The 17,445-nt window shown below is 31.5% G+C and overlaps 1 protein-coding gene and 1 non-coding gene across 2 annotated transcripts; one reads left to right on the forward strand and one right to left on the reverse strand.

The window, feature by feature from the left end:
* The first annotated feature begins 4,895 nt into the window (after positions 1 to 4,895).
* TRNAA-UGC (transfer RNA alanine (anticodon UGC)) lies at positions 4,896 to 4,968 on the forward strand. Its single transcript has one exon. It is a non-coding gene; the product is annotated as a tRNA-Ala (tRNA).
* A 7,253-nt stretch (positions 4,969 to 12,221) lies between these two features.
* On the reverse strand, positions 12,222 to 14,266 carry LOC132302540 (heavy metal-associated isoprenylated plant protein 21-like). Its single transcript, XM_059799433.1, has 3 exons — positions 14,073 to 14,266; positions 13,884 to 13,959; positions 12,222 to 12,668 (listed from the first exon to the last, which is right to left on the reverse strand). Exons 1-3 carry the CDS (start codon positions 14,145 to 14,147, stop codon positions 12,376 to 12,378), a joined length of 444 nt encoding a protein of 147 aa, XP_059655416.1. The 5' UTR covers positions 14,148 to 14,266; the 3' UTR covers positions 12,222 to 12,375.
* Positions 14,267 to 17,445: the final 3,179 nt, after the last annotated feature.

Below are 17,445 nucleotides of genomic sequence, written 5' to 3' on the forward strand. Positions count from 1 at the left end.
CTTCTGAATTGTTGAAATGATGTGATTTAACGTTGAATACTGCTGACTACTGAGAAAAACAATAAAAGAAGAACAGCGACTTGACAGGCCAACTTCTCTATCCCTGTCCTGTGAACCCCAACCACCATTTCTCGTGAAAATAAGCAAACACCATAAGCCCATTTTGTTATCATTTTAATGGGCCAATCCGGTACTCTATTGCAGTCCACTTCTGTTTGGGCTTCAGGCCATAATGCTCAATTTAGTGTTGGATGTCAAATCAATCAAAATATCTGATTCCTTCATTCGCTATTTAATCCATTAATTGAAATTCCAAAAGTATCTTTGGTAAAACAACACTTTTTAGTTAGAATATATTTTATTTTTTTATTACAAAATTTGCATTAACTTTCATATTGAAAATCTAAAAAGCATGAAGTCACATGAACATATATACTTTTATGAGATTTGATGATTTTTTTTATTTAGGCCAAGTCTACAGATAAAAGTCAAATTAGGTAAAGGCATATAAATTTTGAAATAAAATAAAAAACTGACTCTAAATTTAATCAAGACAAGAATCAAAGCCCAAGAATGAAAATCAAAGACAGAAGAGATTAAAGACTTAGCCATCGTTAAGGTAATAGTTTCAAAGTTACATTCACAAAGCAACTCCGAACGAGGAAAAACCACCCAAACCAAATATCAGATCAAGTTGGGGACAACCAAAATCGATATAGATTATAGATCTAGCTAAAGATATAACAATAGATCTACTTATACTAGCCGAAAACAAGCCAAATATGAATGGATCTAGCCAAATAAAAGCAAAAAAAGGCGTAAAAAACGACATATTTGATGAATTAAGAGGCCTTATACCAGGTTTGAATTTATTCTAATTCTCCGGTCAAGTTGTTCAAATCCCCCTTAGTCTCAAAATAAGTATTTAATTTAAAAAATAAAAATATATATATGTTTTGTTAATATTATCAATTTTTTTTTCTTACAAAAAGAAAATCATCACTTTACTATAAATTTGTAGATTTACTTTACTTTGTTAAATTGTTTGTAAGCGCGTCATGTAATAACATTGGTAACATATAGCTTTTGTTTTTTTTAGTAAAAAAGACACTTATTTTAGTACCCAAATATGATTTAACTCTAATTTGAATAAAATAGGACTCTACTATTAAAATATGAATAAGAATTTCATACTTTTGTGAAAAGTTATCCTAAGAACCAAGCAATTTTGTCCTTCCTAAAAAAATAATAAATAAATTGTCTAAGAATCATAAATTGAGTTAAGGTTGGAAGGGACCTAACATTTTTAAGGTAGGGAGGATATTGTCATATTTCGTGTGATAACAAATTGTCATGCTTTGACAAAAACTTCTAATATATGTTGGGATAATAATGAACATTACTGTACTGTGTACATTTATTTGAATTTTTGTAATATACACACACACATATATATGTATGTATATATTTGAGAATTTTTATTCATATTTTTCAGAGATTTTGTAACCTTGTGATGAAAGGTTTGTGTCCTCAATTCCTAAACTGTCCCCAATCAACTCTTAAATCAAATTTTTTATTTTTATTTTATATATCTAATACATTCAAAGCCGGACAGAGGGGTGGGCAAAAGTGGGCTGTTGCCCACCCCAAATTTTATTTTATTTTATTTTACTATACTAATATTAGCCTAGCCTCTATATATATATATATATATATATATTAATAGTATTAGCCCACCTCAGTCTCCCATATATTAACAGTATTAGCCCACCTCAGTCTCCCACCCAAGTATAAAACTTGTTAAAAATAACAATGCGTAATGCGTAGTAGGATTGGAAATGAATTTCTTGTTGACTGGATAACCATCAATCTTGAACAAGAGTTTGTTTGAAAAATTGACTTAAAATTTATTATTGACGAATTCAAATCTTTAAAGATTCGTCGAGCACAATTTAAATATATATTTTATAATATTTGAATTTAAATATTTATTTATATTATGTTATAATTTTATTTTTATTTTTGCTTAAGAAATTTGTTATTAAATTTATATTTAATATTAGCTCATCCCAACGAGAAATCCTGAATCCACCTTTGATAACATTGTTAATTATTAGTGAAAGAAAATTTTGTATGAGAAAGTAATATGGGAAATAATATGACAAATAAGTGCAAGAGGAACAGAGGATCAAGAAATTTACGGAGTATTATATATTTAATTAAAAATTCAATAATGTATTTTTTAAAATAAAATATCGGATCTTAATTTTATGTCCCTTCCAAGTGTACGAAACGAGAAATTGAAAGTGTTACATATCCCGTGAATGGTGGGGCCAGTCATTTTACACTAGGGGAGCAGGACAAATAGGGTTTCAGTTACGAGGGCACATTTTCCACTTTTATATATATACACACACATATATATAAGCACTCCATGTATCGCAAGCCAGGTGGTTATGAAATAACCCCCTTAATTTGAGCTTATTTCTGGTAGGTACTCATTGGTTTTGCTATTTTACCGTTCAAATTTTATAATGAGACTTTGAAGATATAAAAAAGCTTTACGCTTTAGTTACTTTAATAAAATTGAATCCTTCCCCATTTTCTACTTTAAAAAGTGAAAAAATACCGTTAAGAAAAAAAATTTGTATTATTTACTTTGTATATATGAATTAGATGTACATTTCTTATATTAATGAAAATTAAAATGAGTAGTGTTATGATGAAAATTGTTCAATAAGTTGGACATTATCACTATTTAGTATCATGTTTGAAGTGTACTTAGACTTTGTTTGATATACGTTTTGTTTTTAGTGTTTTTATTTTTATCGGATACTTCAGTAATGAATAGTATATGGTAAAAAATCAAAACACCAATTTGGTGTTAAAAATTAAAATTTTCATTTTTTTTTTTTGTAAAAAAACTCTTAAATTAACATTTTTAAATTAAACATGATAATTTTCAAACGTCCAACACATTTTTACCAACACATGTTTTTATGTTTTTACTTCAAAAAATCTCACAACAAATGGACGTTACCAAACATACTTTCGATTACATTATTACTATTCAAATCACTCTACAATAAACACTTGTTTTGTTTTGGATTAAAACAAAAAATTTGATTTATTTTTAGTTAAAACAAAGTACCAAAAACAAAATGCGAACCAAACGTAGCCTTATGTAATTGAAAAGGTTACGAGGAGTCAGCTGATTAAGAACTCGAATCTTTTCCTACATTGTTCCACTTCCATCCATCCTCCCTGCTACTAAAATGCAAGTTCGAAAAGAATCTTAGGGCCCGTTTGGCAACCACAGTTATTTTATACTTTTGCTTTGATCCGAAGCAGAAGCAATGTTTCTGTTTTAGAGTGTATTTAACACTATTTTGAAACTTATTTGGTAACGTAAATTTGTTACAAAATTTTTAGAAGCAAAAATATGAAAGCATATTTGGTAAAAAGTGTTGTAAGTTAAAAAAATTGAATAGCTAGTTAAAAATGTTAATTTAGAAAGAAAAAATAAATAAATTTGAATAGTATTTTGTTACAGTGTGAAAGTAAACAAAAGTATCATTTTGATGCTTTCGATTTTAACATCAATTTTGAAAATATTTCGATATTATTTAAATGACAACAAATATTACCAAATATATTTCGTATTTTTATTTACATAATACATTAGTAAAAACATAAAACAAAAGCATTAGCTAAACGTATCCTTAATTATATGGTTGTTACTATTTTTATATTTATTATATAACAATTTCACGTCACAACATTATCCAAAATAAAATACTATACCTTAAACAAATATAAAATATCAAGAACATAATACCTGACTTTCACAAAAGAGAACATTGTATACTACTACCTATTGTATACTACTACCTATGACAAATGAAAAATAACAACAATAAGATTAATTCATGTAACTTTTGGGGGTTGCTATAAATTTAGCCATCACGTGGGGTTTGAAAAAAGAAACATAAAACAAAGTCCATCTTTCAACCACACAATTCCCAAACATACTTTCTAATATTTTAATATTTTATTGGACATTGCAAATACTACCACAGCTACTCATGATGGGTTGTAACTTTTGACTTTAGGTCTCACTGTCCTAAAAAAACGACATTGTATTTTTAATTATTTTAATTAATTAATTTAATAATAGAACATAACAATTAATACAGTAATAAACTTAGAGAAAAGGCACGCAATCACATAAAAAGACGGAAAAATGTGAAAGTGGTGAAGTGTTAGGTCCATCATTACTTGTTGCCATCACCTGCACCTGCAACTCTCTTTCTCTCTCTCTCCTCTTTCTTTCTCTCTCTCTATCTCTATCTCTATCTGCGCATTCTCTGTCCCCAAACTCCAAAAGCCTCCACTTTTTCCTTTTCTTTTTTACTTTTTTGCAATCTTTGCTTATCCTTCAAGTTTTTCAATTTCAACCAAGGTAATTACCATTACTGTAGTGACCCTTTTCTTCTATTTACATTTCCCAACTAAGAGTGGTAAATTCTGTGAGATCATCATATCAGAAAAACTAAAGACAAATAGTACTACTTTGATGAACGGTTAGGATCATCAAAAATGCGGATGGGTTTTATCGTACAAATTTACAGTCAATTGGAACCACTAGTGATGGTACCCTTTGGATTCCAATCTACTGAGCTATATAATCTTTCCACTGGGTCCCACCAAATCATCAATGGTCGGTGTTAGATTCTTCTTTGTTGGGCTGGCTGCTTAGTGGGCCGGGTTCAATGCTACTCCACAAGTGGGCCCATTTCTGAATTCAGCCCACCAAGCTTCTTGAACTTTTGGGTACGTGTCAGTAGTAAGTTTGATTTCAATCACGCATTTTTTACAGTGTAAAAATCCAAACAGGGGATGTAGCTCAAATGGTAGAGCGCTCGCTTTGCATGCGAGAGGTACAGGGTTCGATCCCCTGCATCTCCAAATTACTTACTTCTTATTGTTTTATTTCAGGTTGACCTAATTTGGTAATTCCCTTGTATAAATTATAATATAACGGTCAAAAATTATTTTTCCCACTCAAAATCATTTTTTTTGTAAAATAATAATTTAGTCATTTCCTTGTGTAAAATAAAATATAATAATCACTGTTTAACGGGTTATTCAGACTTTTGTCTCTTTTCTTAAAGGAGACATCGAGTGGACGTATCTTTTTTTATTAACCAATTTTTAAATGTTGGTGTAGATCCTAAAGAGATATCATCACTTCCTAAATATGCGAAATTTTTTACTTTTCATGGAGGATCAGATCCAGTAATATGCCTGACCAATATAGCACACTATTGTTTATATTATTATAATATGAGGACAAAAATGACTTTTCACACTTTAAGTTAATTTTCAATCATAATTTAGAGAAAGTCAAATAATAAATAATAAATGGTGTAAAGGATGTCAAAATACTAAACGTTGAATAGTTTACTATGTATAAATCTATTAATATTTAAGTGACCTAAGTAAAAACAATTCAGTCAAAAGCGTCATATCTCAGCAGTTAAGGGTCCGTTTGGGAAGTGTAGTGTGATGTTCTGTACTGCTCTAGTCTAGAACAAAACAAGTGTTTTGTAGTGTGATGTTCTGAAATGGGAACAAAATATGTTTGGAACAAAAATTTGGAGTGAGAATTTTGGAATAGAAATTAATATATTTTTTTGGATGATTAAATTAAATTAATTACAAAGCTTCATTAGTTTGCAAAACAAGAATTACAGAGCTTGATTAGTTGATTTATAAATTAGAAAAAAATTAAAACAAAACCCATACACACAAGTTAACAGTTACAGAGAGAAAGGGGGGGCAAGCTTGAAAGTTGAGACCCATACACACAAGCAAACCCAAACACAGTGGAACAGCGAAAACCCATACACACAAGGTAGCTCTCTCTTTTATTGCATAACTGTACTTCAAACTAAATATTGACTCTACCGTAACAGGTCTGGAACAGAGTGAGAGCAAAGCTCACATCAAATAAGAGACCCGCCCCTCCTCTTGCATCTTTGGTCAAACAATATTGTAAATCAGTATATATATGTTCAAAAAAATGTCTCAAAGAAAGGTGGACCTGACACTTGACTGAAAGATATGGGTTTTGAACAATCTGAAATGAAACCCATTCTCGTAGATTTTGTAGTTTGCAGTTGCAGAGAGGGAGAGAGAGGACAACTGATACTTGTATATTTTGTAATTCGCATTTGCACAGAGAGAAAGCAAGTTCACAGTTTTTTTTGATCTGAAATTAGGGCAAGTTCAGAGTTGAGAACGAGAATAGAGATGGAGGCGATTAGGAGGTTGAAATGATTTGCCGTGAAATCGCCACTTGGAAGCGATTAGGGAATTTTTTTTGATCTGAAATTAGGGCAAGTTCAGAGTTGAGAACGAGAATGGGGATGGAGGCGATTGGGAGGCTGAAAAATTTATTATTATCTTGCTACAGTAAAAATAAATGGGGTTGGAACAACATAGAACACCAAATTATTGTTCCAGTTTTTGGGCCAAATATTGGATTTGTTCCTTGGTGTTCCACTACTGTTGAGAACACAACAAGTTAGGCCCAAACAACATGTGTTCTAAAAATGGGTACTGCAACACTGTAGGGAACACTACAGCACACTACAGCACACTACCCAAACAGGGCCTAAGTTACTAATTTTTACAGATTAGGCCGCTTATAGTAAAATTGGACTTTTTTTCGAATCAAAAGCAAATTCATCAAAACCATTTAAAAAAATTAAATCATTCCGCCTGTTTCACCCTTTAACGAAGTAATTTTTATTTTTTCAGTCGCACTTTCTTCTGTTATTTACTGTATTTCTTTCTTAAATGAAACCGTACTATGGATTGATCGGTAAAGACAAAACTGCCAGCTACACAAACACTGGGGGTTTTGGACATCATCGAAAAAGAAACTATCCTCAAAACATAAATTATAGTAATAAAAATAAAACATTGTAAAAAATTGGAAAAAAAAAAAAAAAAAATTTATTTTTGAATTGAGACAGAGTGACAAATGAGTAGGTGCATAAAAGTAGTACTATTATGATCTCATCAATACCACAATAACTCCTCCATGATTGCCTCCTTACCTAATCCAAATTCTTAATGGGAAGAAGTAGGACCTATACATCTTTAATGATCCACTGTCCACATTGCATTATTATTATTCTCAACACACACACACTCACTCACTCACTCTGTGTAATGTCACTATTTTTCTGCTCTGTAGAAGAAAACAATTCCAATCATAACAACACTCCAAACTTTTATCAATACCACTCACTGCTCTCTGTCACCATTGTTGCTGTGTCTTTTTGTTCTGCTCACAAGCAATAGAAATCAAATTTTGTGAAATAATGAGGTTCAAAAGCTTTCTAACTAACCTAACCTTGGTTCAATCTGAGAAAAGTACAGGACATATATAATTGCCAACTCTCTTATCAGCTTAAGGGTATGTCTGTCCCTTTAGCTTTAGGGTATGCCTTGATTCAAATGCCTCCAAGGAACCAAAGCCTCCAAGGAACCAAACAATTTTGTCATTCCCAAAGTTTTCCAGACCCTTCAAACTTCTCTTTCCATCTTTGTGGTCACCACCCTACTCCATCCTAGTTAACAATAGGTTTTGTGTCCATTTTCAATAATGCCTCCGCGGAGGCTCAGTGCACCCAGGGCGGAGTTAGGATTTGAAAATAAGGAGGACTAGAGAAAAAATTCAAACAAAGAATTTATTAGGAAAAAAAAAAAAAATTTCAAGCAAAGAAGATGAAAATACTAAAAATAATATTAGATAATGCCAAACAGCCCCTAAGTCTTCTTCAATCTTCTAGTTCTAATTTATTTGTAGGCTTATTTTCTGAATTGGACCATTTATTATTTATGTTTTTATTATGAATTGTGCTGGACTGGGCTATGGCTAATAGGAAATTACAGTACTAATTATTATTATTAGCCCACAGGGAGCTCCGCCTCTAAGTGCACCAAACTTCCATCATTGCAGAGTCGATTTGTAAAAGGACAAATTAAATGTATGAGACTTTCATCACTGTAGAGTCTAAAAAAAAAAAAATCAGATGTACATAGTTTTATCTCCATATACGAAGAGATTATTTTCACGTGATCTTGAAATTTTTTTTGACTCGAGTTAGTTGTTGTCATGTTTGACAAATTCAAAAAGTTTAGCTTTAATTTAGTTTGGGTTAATTTAGAGCACTTATACAATTTTAAACAAATTTAACTTTAAATTTTATTATATTTTTTAAAGATTAATAATTTTTGTTATGGGCCAAAAAAAAATATTGTAAAAAAATCTACAACACTGACACGATGAGTTTCAGATCAACAACCAACCATACTGAAATCAGGCCCATCAACATGTAAGTAGTTAAATCAGGCCCATCATCGTGTAAAGATTCAATTTTTGGGTTGTCGTTCAGATCAAATTCATATGTTGCCCTTGGCAAATCCAGACCTAAAATTCTTGAAATGCATGAGGGTATGTTGAAGTATTGGGCTGGTCAAAGTTTGTTTAAGAATTTTAAATCAAATATAGTGCAAAATGGCTTATATCGAGGTAGCCTATAAACACGAGGGTCATAGTGCCTCCTCAACTTTTCGAAGTTAAAGGTTGAGGGTTCAAATTTATTTACTAAAATAGTTTTGGGAAAATCATGTTCAATTTTCCCTCTAGATTATCCAAGTGGACACTAGTTTTAGACAAATTTATTAGGGAAAATCGGTAAATTTATCCACATAATTAAAAAGAAAATGAAGAAGCTCCATCTGTAGATGGAAATTGGGCTATCCAGATGAGATTTGGGTTTTTTTGAATTCAAGTCTGATTTACCAGGTAGAATTAAATGGGCCTAGCTCGTGGAATTACACAAATCTAAGTTTGGTCGGCTTAGTCTTGCTGAAACCAAAATCCCTTGGGCCATGACCAAATTGCCCACCACGGTCTTGTGGACTTTGCCATTTGTAGTTCTAAGCCTAGCCACCCACCAGTATGATGTGGACTGACCCAAACCTGGCCCAACACTCTTGGGCCACATCTTCAGAATTAACTCCTATTCAGGGACATGAGTAATGAGTTCAGTGTTTTGGGCCGAACACTCCACATGGCTTCACTTTTGAGTTTTTGACCATTAATAAAAATCATGGAAATGTAAGACAAAGATACAAGTTCTAGAGATGCTCACAATACTTCTTCTTTCTGATGTTTATTTATTTATAATTAAATAATAGACAATATTTGCCAATTCACACAGGTCAGTAAGTGATCCCTATAGATAGTTAATATGGTCTAATTACAAATGCAAATCTCTAATTACAAAATTAGAAAAATAATAAATACGAAAAATACAGTGATTCCTACGGCAGTTTTATCTCTACTTTTGTAGTCTCCTACTATTATTATTATTATTATTTCCTTATAGCACGTGTCCCACAACACACACACCATTCAAGTTAAGAGTGTAGTTCAAAAGTGAAACTTAAAGGACTAACCTCCCGAATTCTTCCAACGCCCCTGAGGACTAGTAGTAGCATGTTATAGTTTGTTGCAAAGTTACAAAACGCTTTTAAATCAAGTTTCAAAACATATAATCTATATTTTAACATAACTTCAACACAATAAATGTGTTACAGCACGATGTTGAAATTAAAAATAATAATATTAAAAAGAAATTTCAGCACACTTGAATCATATTTCAATACATTTGTTTAAGGTATTAAGACAGAACAAACTGTTGAAAACTAGAACAAATTTATTGTAAATCGTTAATTAAATAGGGACTACTATAGTTCGTGGTAGTATCCTGTTTAATTGGTGTATACAACATTAAAAATTTTTATAAAAAAATAATATTAATAATAAATTGGTTGTTGCTCATTATATTTGAACAATCCTATGTCATACTCTGATTCCAGAGTATGAAAACGCCACACACACACCCACACACACACACATATATATTGTTCATGACTTCTCTTATTAAAGATTGAAATCTTAGCATGTGATATCTGATATGATCACTAGCATATCTTTTTTTTGTCCGATAAAGGGTATATAATCACTACCATATCTTAACAACAAATTAGCTGACATCTTCATATCCAATATTTCTGTACGTCTTCCGTATCTCCACCAAACAACAAAAACGTAAAGCACAAATAATGCAGGAAAGGAGGGAAACAGGACCTACACACACACACACATATAATTGCTGCAGACAATATTATTTTTAAAAGCTAAGAATGAAAGATATTTCTCCCGCACCAGTCCAAACCCGTAATCACACAAATTTAATCAAATGCATCGAACACCTCTTAACTGTTTAAATGCCTTATGAAATCATGAGCAAAACGAATAATATTTATGCAACAGGACATATCTGTGACAAATTTCATGAGATGGTGGCTTCACGTTTGGATCTTATATTTTGTTTCTCAAAGCCAATTATAGAGAAAGTATCATGTCTAAAAGGTTCGACTCTCTTGAAGTGCAAAAGTGTAAACAATTCCTTGAGGCTACGACCACGGAAGAAAGTACGAACTTTACCGATCTTCGTGGAGGGAACGCTTTGCAAGGTATCATGGAATTAGTTAGGGCAAAAGGAAAAAATAATAAATAAATAACATGCGTTGTAAGACCATTTTTTCAATTCGAAATTCTAAATTTAATCGATCCGGCAAATATCAATGAATCAGAACCATCTAATCATTTCTCCTATAGATCAACGGATTAATAATTGAACATTAAAAAAGAGCAGATAAAATCACACCTAACGAGGATAGACATAAACGTCAGATGGAGTGTTGTTCTTATAATCTTGATGACCATATGTATGTTTTCACAAGATATGGTTGAGATATACAAATCTTTTTTTACTATACTAGTGAAGAACTTTTGGGTTGCACACAAATCATACCATTTGACACATTTTGCTATATTTTGTCATGAAGTTTTGGTCTGACGACATCTTTTTGCCCTGTACAGTGAATCTGTCACAACCAATTCAGAGACCCCCTCAATAAGAGAGAGTGAAAGTTCATGTCTCACTCCAATTCCTGTATTTCAGCATTGAGAGAATAAATGTTGACCCATCTTTAAATGCTCTCAATACAAATTATATGAATTTAATTTTGTGATTTTTTTGTAGTTTCGAACCACTTAAAAGTTCTCCATTTCAGATTCTCAAAGAATAGTTTTCAAAAATTCTAAAAGAGTACATGAGTGAGTTGTTGAGTTGCCTTGATCTTTCATTTTTATGAATTTATTTATATTAATTGAAGAAGTTTGATGAAATTGAATCAAATGATTCACAATTATCTAATAATTTCTCATAGATGAATAATTGATTGGTGGCTAGTAATTTTGAATATTTTGCTTTCTAAAAAAGTATTTTTAAATTTCTTTTTGTTTTTATTTGCTTTGATTTATTATTATAAATTTTGGCGGCAAAATGTGGGTTTGGTGGGACTAAACGGACACGACAATCGACATTGGTTAACTTAATTAGATTGTATTATCATTTGGTCTAGTGCTTATTATTGTTGATTAGGATAAGATAGCCATAATCAATGGTTAATTACTATTTTTTTTTTAAAAAAAGAGGTCCTTTCTTGTAGTCTCCCTTTGATCCCTAATTTAGGATGTAGGATATTATGACATCTATATATATATATATATATATATATATATATATATATATATAATGTTGACTTTTATAATATATTTGTAGCCTGAGTCGTGTGGATATGCAAATAAATTGAGCCAAGACAGACTTTTTATTTTTATTTTTTAAAGTTTTTGTCGCAGCATGTTATTAGTGTCCATATCTCTTTATTTTTCAAGCAAGAGGTAAGAATTTAAGTTCCCACAAGAGCTTTGTCTCCAAAAAGAATGAAGATCTTTATGGTAGGTAATGGACACTAATTAAAAGAAAAATATTGATGATGTATTGAACTATTTTACATGTTTGAAAAATGAAATTACGTATTATCATGAATTTATTAAATATGATGATGTTATTATAGTGTTATTTATTACTCACATAAATTTAATCGAATGCGCCGGACTCTTGAACTTTATATCTCATTTTTTTATCGAATTAGATGTGTCCAACTTTAGAATCGTGTATGCTTAGTACTCTTAAAATAATTATGTGATCACGATATGACTCGAGTTAATTTAACCATAAGGAGCATGACTAATCTCAGAAGACTACAAAACAAGCGAAACTACAAACAAATTTTGTTTCCTACAGAAAAAAAAAAAAAAAAAAAAACCCAAACCTAGCTAGGTCAAACTACAACCTTCATGCCTTGCATGTAAATGCCTCACATGATAGAACATGCATTAGGGTTTTCATCACTGAACATTGTGGTGAGCCTCTCATCCGTTGCATTCGGGCTCGGAAGCGCCTGAACGACGTTCTTGACGTAGCCGGAGGGCGCCTTCTTGTCGTAAGCTTGAGGGACGTAAGGATAGGAGACCAGATTGTATGGGACATAGGGCCAGAACTCAGCTCTCTTTCCAGTGCTCTTCACTTTCTTTAAGACCTTGTTTGGTTCCACATAGCCAGTCACACTTACACGGCTCTGCTTTCGGTTTACTTCTACTGACCTAGCTCCTGTATCCAAAGGAAAAAAATTCAAATTTTTTAGTAAACATGGGGAACAAATTCAATTTTTTTGTGGATTTTAGGGGTGCATTTCTTAAAATTTCAAAAAATTACTTTCAAAATGATGATGATGATGACGATAATAATAATAATAATAATAATAATAATAATAATAATAATAATATGTTATATATATGATTGAACAATGGAATTGAGAAAGAATCCAAAATAGTGGCTGTTAACATAGAGACAGAGAGAGTACTGTATTTATCATGTGAATTGACTATATATTGAAGTTGGTCTACGTGTATTTACGTGAAGGGCTTGTTTGGTTTGTTGGGAATTGTTGTTGCATTTATTCCTGCATCATTCTGCCAACAACAAATCTAAAAAAGGAGGACAATCAATTGCTATTTCCAGCTATTCTTTAACTGTGCATTCTCACGGTATTGGTAGCTATTGCGATATAATAAATTCGCACAAAATCAGTATAAATTGATCGATATGTACAAATCACGTATTAAATTTGAAAAAAAATCACGTATCGACTAATATGACCAACCATAATTTGTGTATGCATAATATGGTAACTAAATGTCACCTTAGCAAAATCGCAATTGGATTTAGCAATTCTTTCAAAATAAAATTTAGAATACATAAATTTAATATATAATATGTACCATATATGTATTTATGAAAATTTTCTAAGGAAACATTTAAGGCTAGTGTGACCTAGATATAACATCCTCTTGTCAAAAGTAGTAGCTAGACACCACATTCAAGTAATCAAGTCCGTAGTAGCAAAACCAAAGCTTGAAATATATATATTTATATATAATATATATGTATGTATTTATAAAAATATTGACAACTATGTTATGTGACTGAACAAGCTATAAATAAAATAAAATAAAAAAAACTCCAAGGAATTAAAAATCAAGAGGACAACATATAGAAAGAGAGCTTTTATGGAAGTGTCAAAAGTGGGGGATGTGTTTCAGTATATGGAGTATATGTATAGCCTTTTTCATGAGTTGTCAAGCCTCTGCCTCAGAGGGTATATATAGGCCTTCTTTCTTTAATTGAGTTTTAAAATTTTCTCAGTAAAATGCGTCGAATGTATAACGACGCCGTTTTGCGACCTTTGCCAAGCCTGTTTGCCTCTGAGTTTGTGTTTGTGTGTGCGTGTGTGTGTGAGAAAGAGAGAGAGAGAGAGAGATTCACCTTTCATGGAGGATACAGCATGTTTAACTCTCCTTTCACAGCCATCACAGTCCATCTTAACCTTGATATCAACTGTCTGAGAAGGAAGAAAACATGTCAAAGTTTTGTTATGGAAATTAAAGACCACAAGAGAGAGAAGACTTTGAAAAAAACACAGCAAATTAACTTAAAACATGAAGAAGTCCATACCTGCATTGGTTTGCGTTTGCTCTTCCTTGTGCTGCTAACTGTACATAAATCCATCAGATAGTCAAGAGCACCCATCTTTTCTTCTTTTCGATATCTTTAGGTTTATATATATATGCGTGTGTGTGTGTGTGTGTTTATAGAGAGAGAGAGAGAGAGAGAGAAGCTAGAACCGAGTTGGAATGGTGGAGATAAATGAATGGCGACTTGGGCTCTTATATAGACAGGCACGCCCACAGACACACACAAACACACACACAAAGAAATAAGAAGGTAAATGAAAAATTTTGTAGAGGATTGATTGTGTAAGCAAGCTGTGATTAGTAATAATAATAAAATAAAGCTCAGAAAATGACGTGTCCCTCATCATGAAGTGAACACCTAGCTAAAATATCATACTGGACAACTGGGCATTTTATTATTTTTGGGTCTTGCTTGCTTGGCACCCAAATACATGATTAAAACAAAATTTCTGATTTTTGAAAAAACAAAAAACAAAAGCTGTTTTCGTTTTAACCGCGTTGTTAAGTTAAATGGCAAAACTGTTGTCTTGCTGTACGTTTATCTTCGCTGCAACGAAAAAGGAAATTTGTTGGAAAGTGTTCTGTTCCAACTGCTCCACACTGGGCCGCACCTTCCTTCTATATTCGAATAAAATTACTACAATACCCACCCTTTATAGTTTCATATATTTTTCTAATTTACTTCTTACATTTTAAATTCTAGATGAAAATTAATATCTAATATATGCCAATACATATGATATGAACACTTAAATAGAGGTTAGAGAGTCTATTCTAACCCCTTTAAGTTCAAAAAAACTTGAACAAGCTTGAACTCGTATATGACTGTGACAAACATTAAGAGATGTGATTGTATATTATTAAAAAAAACAAAAAAAAGGAAAAATCTATTTTTATATCATTATTAATTCTAAAAACATCATTTTTATTCAACCTTCGTTATATATACATTTACACGAATTAATTAGTTTTTTTTTCCCTCCAAATTTTTGTGGCATTCTTTGTTTGAAGAAGTTGTTGCACTTGCTGTACTGATGGGGATTGTTTTGACATACGAACAGTTCAAAGTCATCCCTGTAATAATTGATTGTGAGTTTGTGAGGCCATCTGTACTCTTGCATTATTATCAGTAAGAAGGAGGTCTCAATCTAGATTTAATTTCTATCATTATTTCATTGACTGTGACTTCCAAATATATATATATATATATATCACTACTCCATACACACTATATATATGTTTATCTCCTTGTACAAATTTTGAAGGGCAGCATACATTCAAAATATAAAGTAAAAAAAATGCTTTAAATGATTTGTTAGATTAACATTTTAAACCGATTAGACCTCAATTGTTGGAAGACTCGTTTAATATCTGTGATTTAGATGTTTTAAAAATAATAAATAAATAAGTGACAATCATGAAGAGAGTCGAACTTTCTAGCGCAACTTACACCACTAATCACATGGTGCATCACCACACACACACACATATATGTATATATATATTTTTTCCTTTTCTTTTTCTAATTGAAAAAAATAAATAAATAAATAAAAATCAAGATGAGAACATATTTAATGAGATGGGTGCATTATTGAAGAGTTTTCCACATATAGTTTGATTTTTTCGTCCACTTTATATGGCACCCTACTTTATAATATTTCATGGTTTATATTGCCCTTGCATTCATGATCCATCTTTATCATATTTAAAATCATATATTGTCATACTGGGCGTTTGATAGGAAATTTCATTAAAAATCTCTAAAACAGACCGTTGAGTCATTAATTAAAATGTTACGCATACGTTGCAATAATTAGGAGAATGAATTAATCATAAGCTCGAACACGGCATATCTGTTCAGAGAAATGAACAATCTACCAACTGAATCATTGATTAAGTCTCAAGTATTAATGTAATCACTTATAATAAATAATTTTGTTAAATACCCTCTGATTGGGGCTAGAATAGTCACCACAAGATATTTAATTACAAATCAAAATTTCAAAATATATTTATAGAGAATTTATCAAAAACACAAACTTGTAACAACTCCCTTCTTCATGGGTTTGTTTGTTTGATGGAAGTGGATGTATAATAATTAATCGTTTGATATTATTTTGCTGCAATTGACTAATTTCACACCTACTTAAGGTCTAATTTGCCTTGTCTTGTAGGTCTAAATTTAAATAATTGCATGATGAGAAGTTCATAAATTAAATTTTTATGTAAACGTGTTGAGATCCAGCACGGTTAATACATCGAGCAGTTGACAACGTGCACACGTATACATTGCTAACCATTCGATAAAGTACAACACTTGTACTCTACCGCATATTATTAGAAAGTCAAAAACTGTGTGAATACGATTTATGGTGACATATATTATTTCTTTTGCATGCACTTAATTTAAAAGCTTTAACTTGTCAAAAGGTTTATCGATGTGTTTCAGAAACTTAGGCCCCAAGCACATTGGAACTGGACTGTAGGCAAGCCAGCTATGCAGACTTAGTTGGTGTTTTGGTAAACGTCCTTGTACACGCCAATATATAATGTTGTCACTATATATATCAAGTTACAAGTAAGCCTATAAAAACAATTTTCTGTTTTCTTTAAAAATCTAAAATGACAAGAAAGAAAAAGCTCATATTATAGGATGATTCATAATAAGCTGTACACGGTCACAGCCCAATTTGCAGAAAAGCATGCTGTCAAAACTTGAGTACTTGACGGTGGATTATAGTATATAATTTCTTTGCTTTTTTTGAAACTAGAGGTAATATAATTGAAAGGGTATTGTTGTTACATGCTTACATCAATATTATGATACCAAAGCACATCAAATTCAACTTCATAAAATAACGTTGTTTGAAAAGCAAATTTATTAAGCTAGCTCAAAGCAAAGGGCAATTTTTGTTTGTAGTTTTTAATTTTTATCATTGCATCCTATTTCATGGCCCCGTGACTAAACTATAATGACCTCTTTTAAAATTTGACTTAAATATTACAATTAAATTCGGGACTTGTCATTTTATTGCGAGGTTTGCTTTTTTGCAAAGACTTCCTACAAAATTTAATCATTTTTGTCAAATTTTTTTGATTAAAGTGACTAAAATGCCCATCAACTAAGTGTAAAAGACCCTATTATCCTTATAATACTACAGAATAACAATAAAACCATGCCTAGTGGACCAAATTGTCCCTTAATTAGGTTTGTTTCATAATATTAAATTAATACTTTAAAACAAATGCCACCACCATTTCACCGGCAGCCATCATTACTGCCAAGCAAACACTCATAGAAACCAAAACCCATATATCATCGCACCACCATCATCACCACCCAATTAGACCCA

This window comes from Cornus florida, unplaced genomic scaffold (assembly GCF_030987335.1).
Source record: "Cornus florida cultivar Cherokee Brave unplaced genomic scaffold, ASM3098733v1 CherokeeBrave_3.0.0_Hap2_Chr04, whole genome shotgun sequence".
Lineage (NCBI taxonomy): Eukaryota > Viridiplantae > Streptophyta > Magnoliopsida > Cornales > Cornaceae > Cornus > Cornus florida.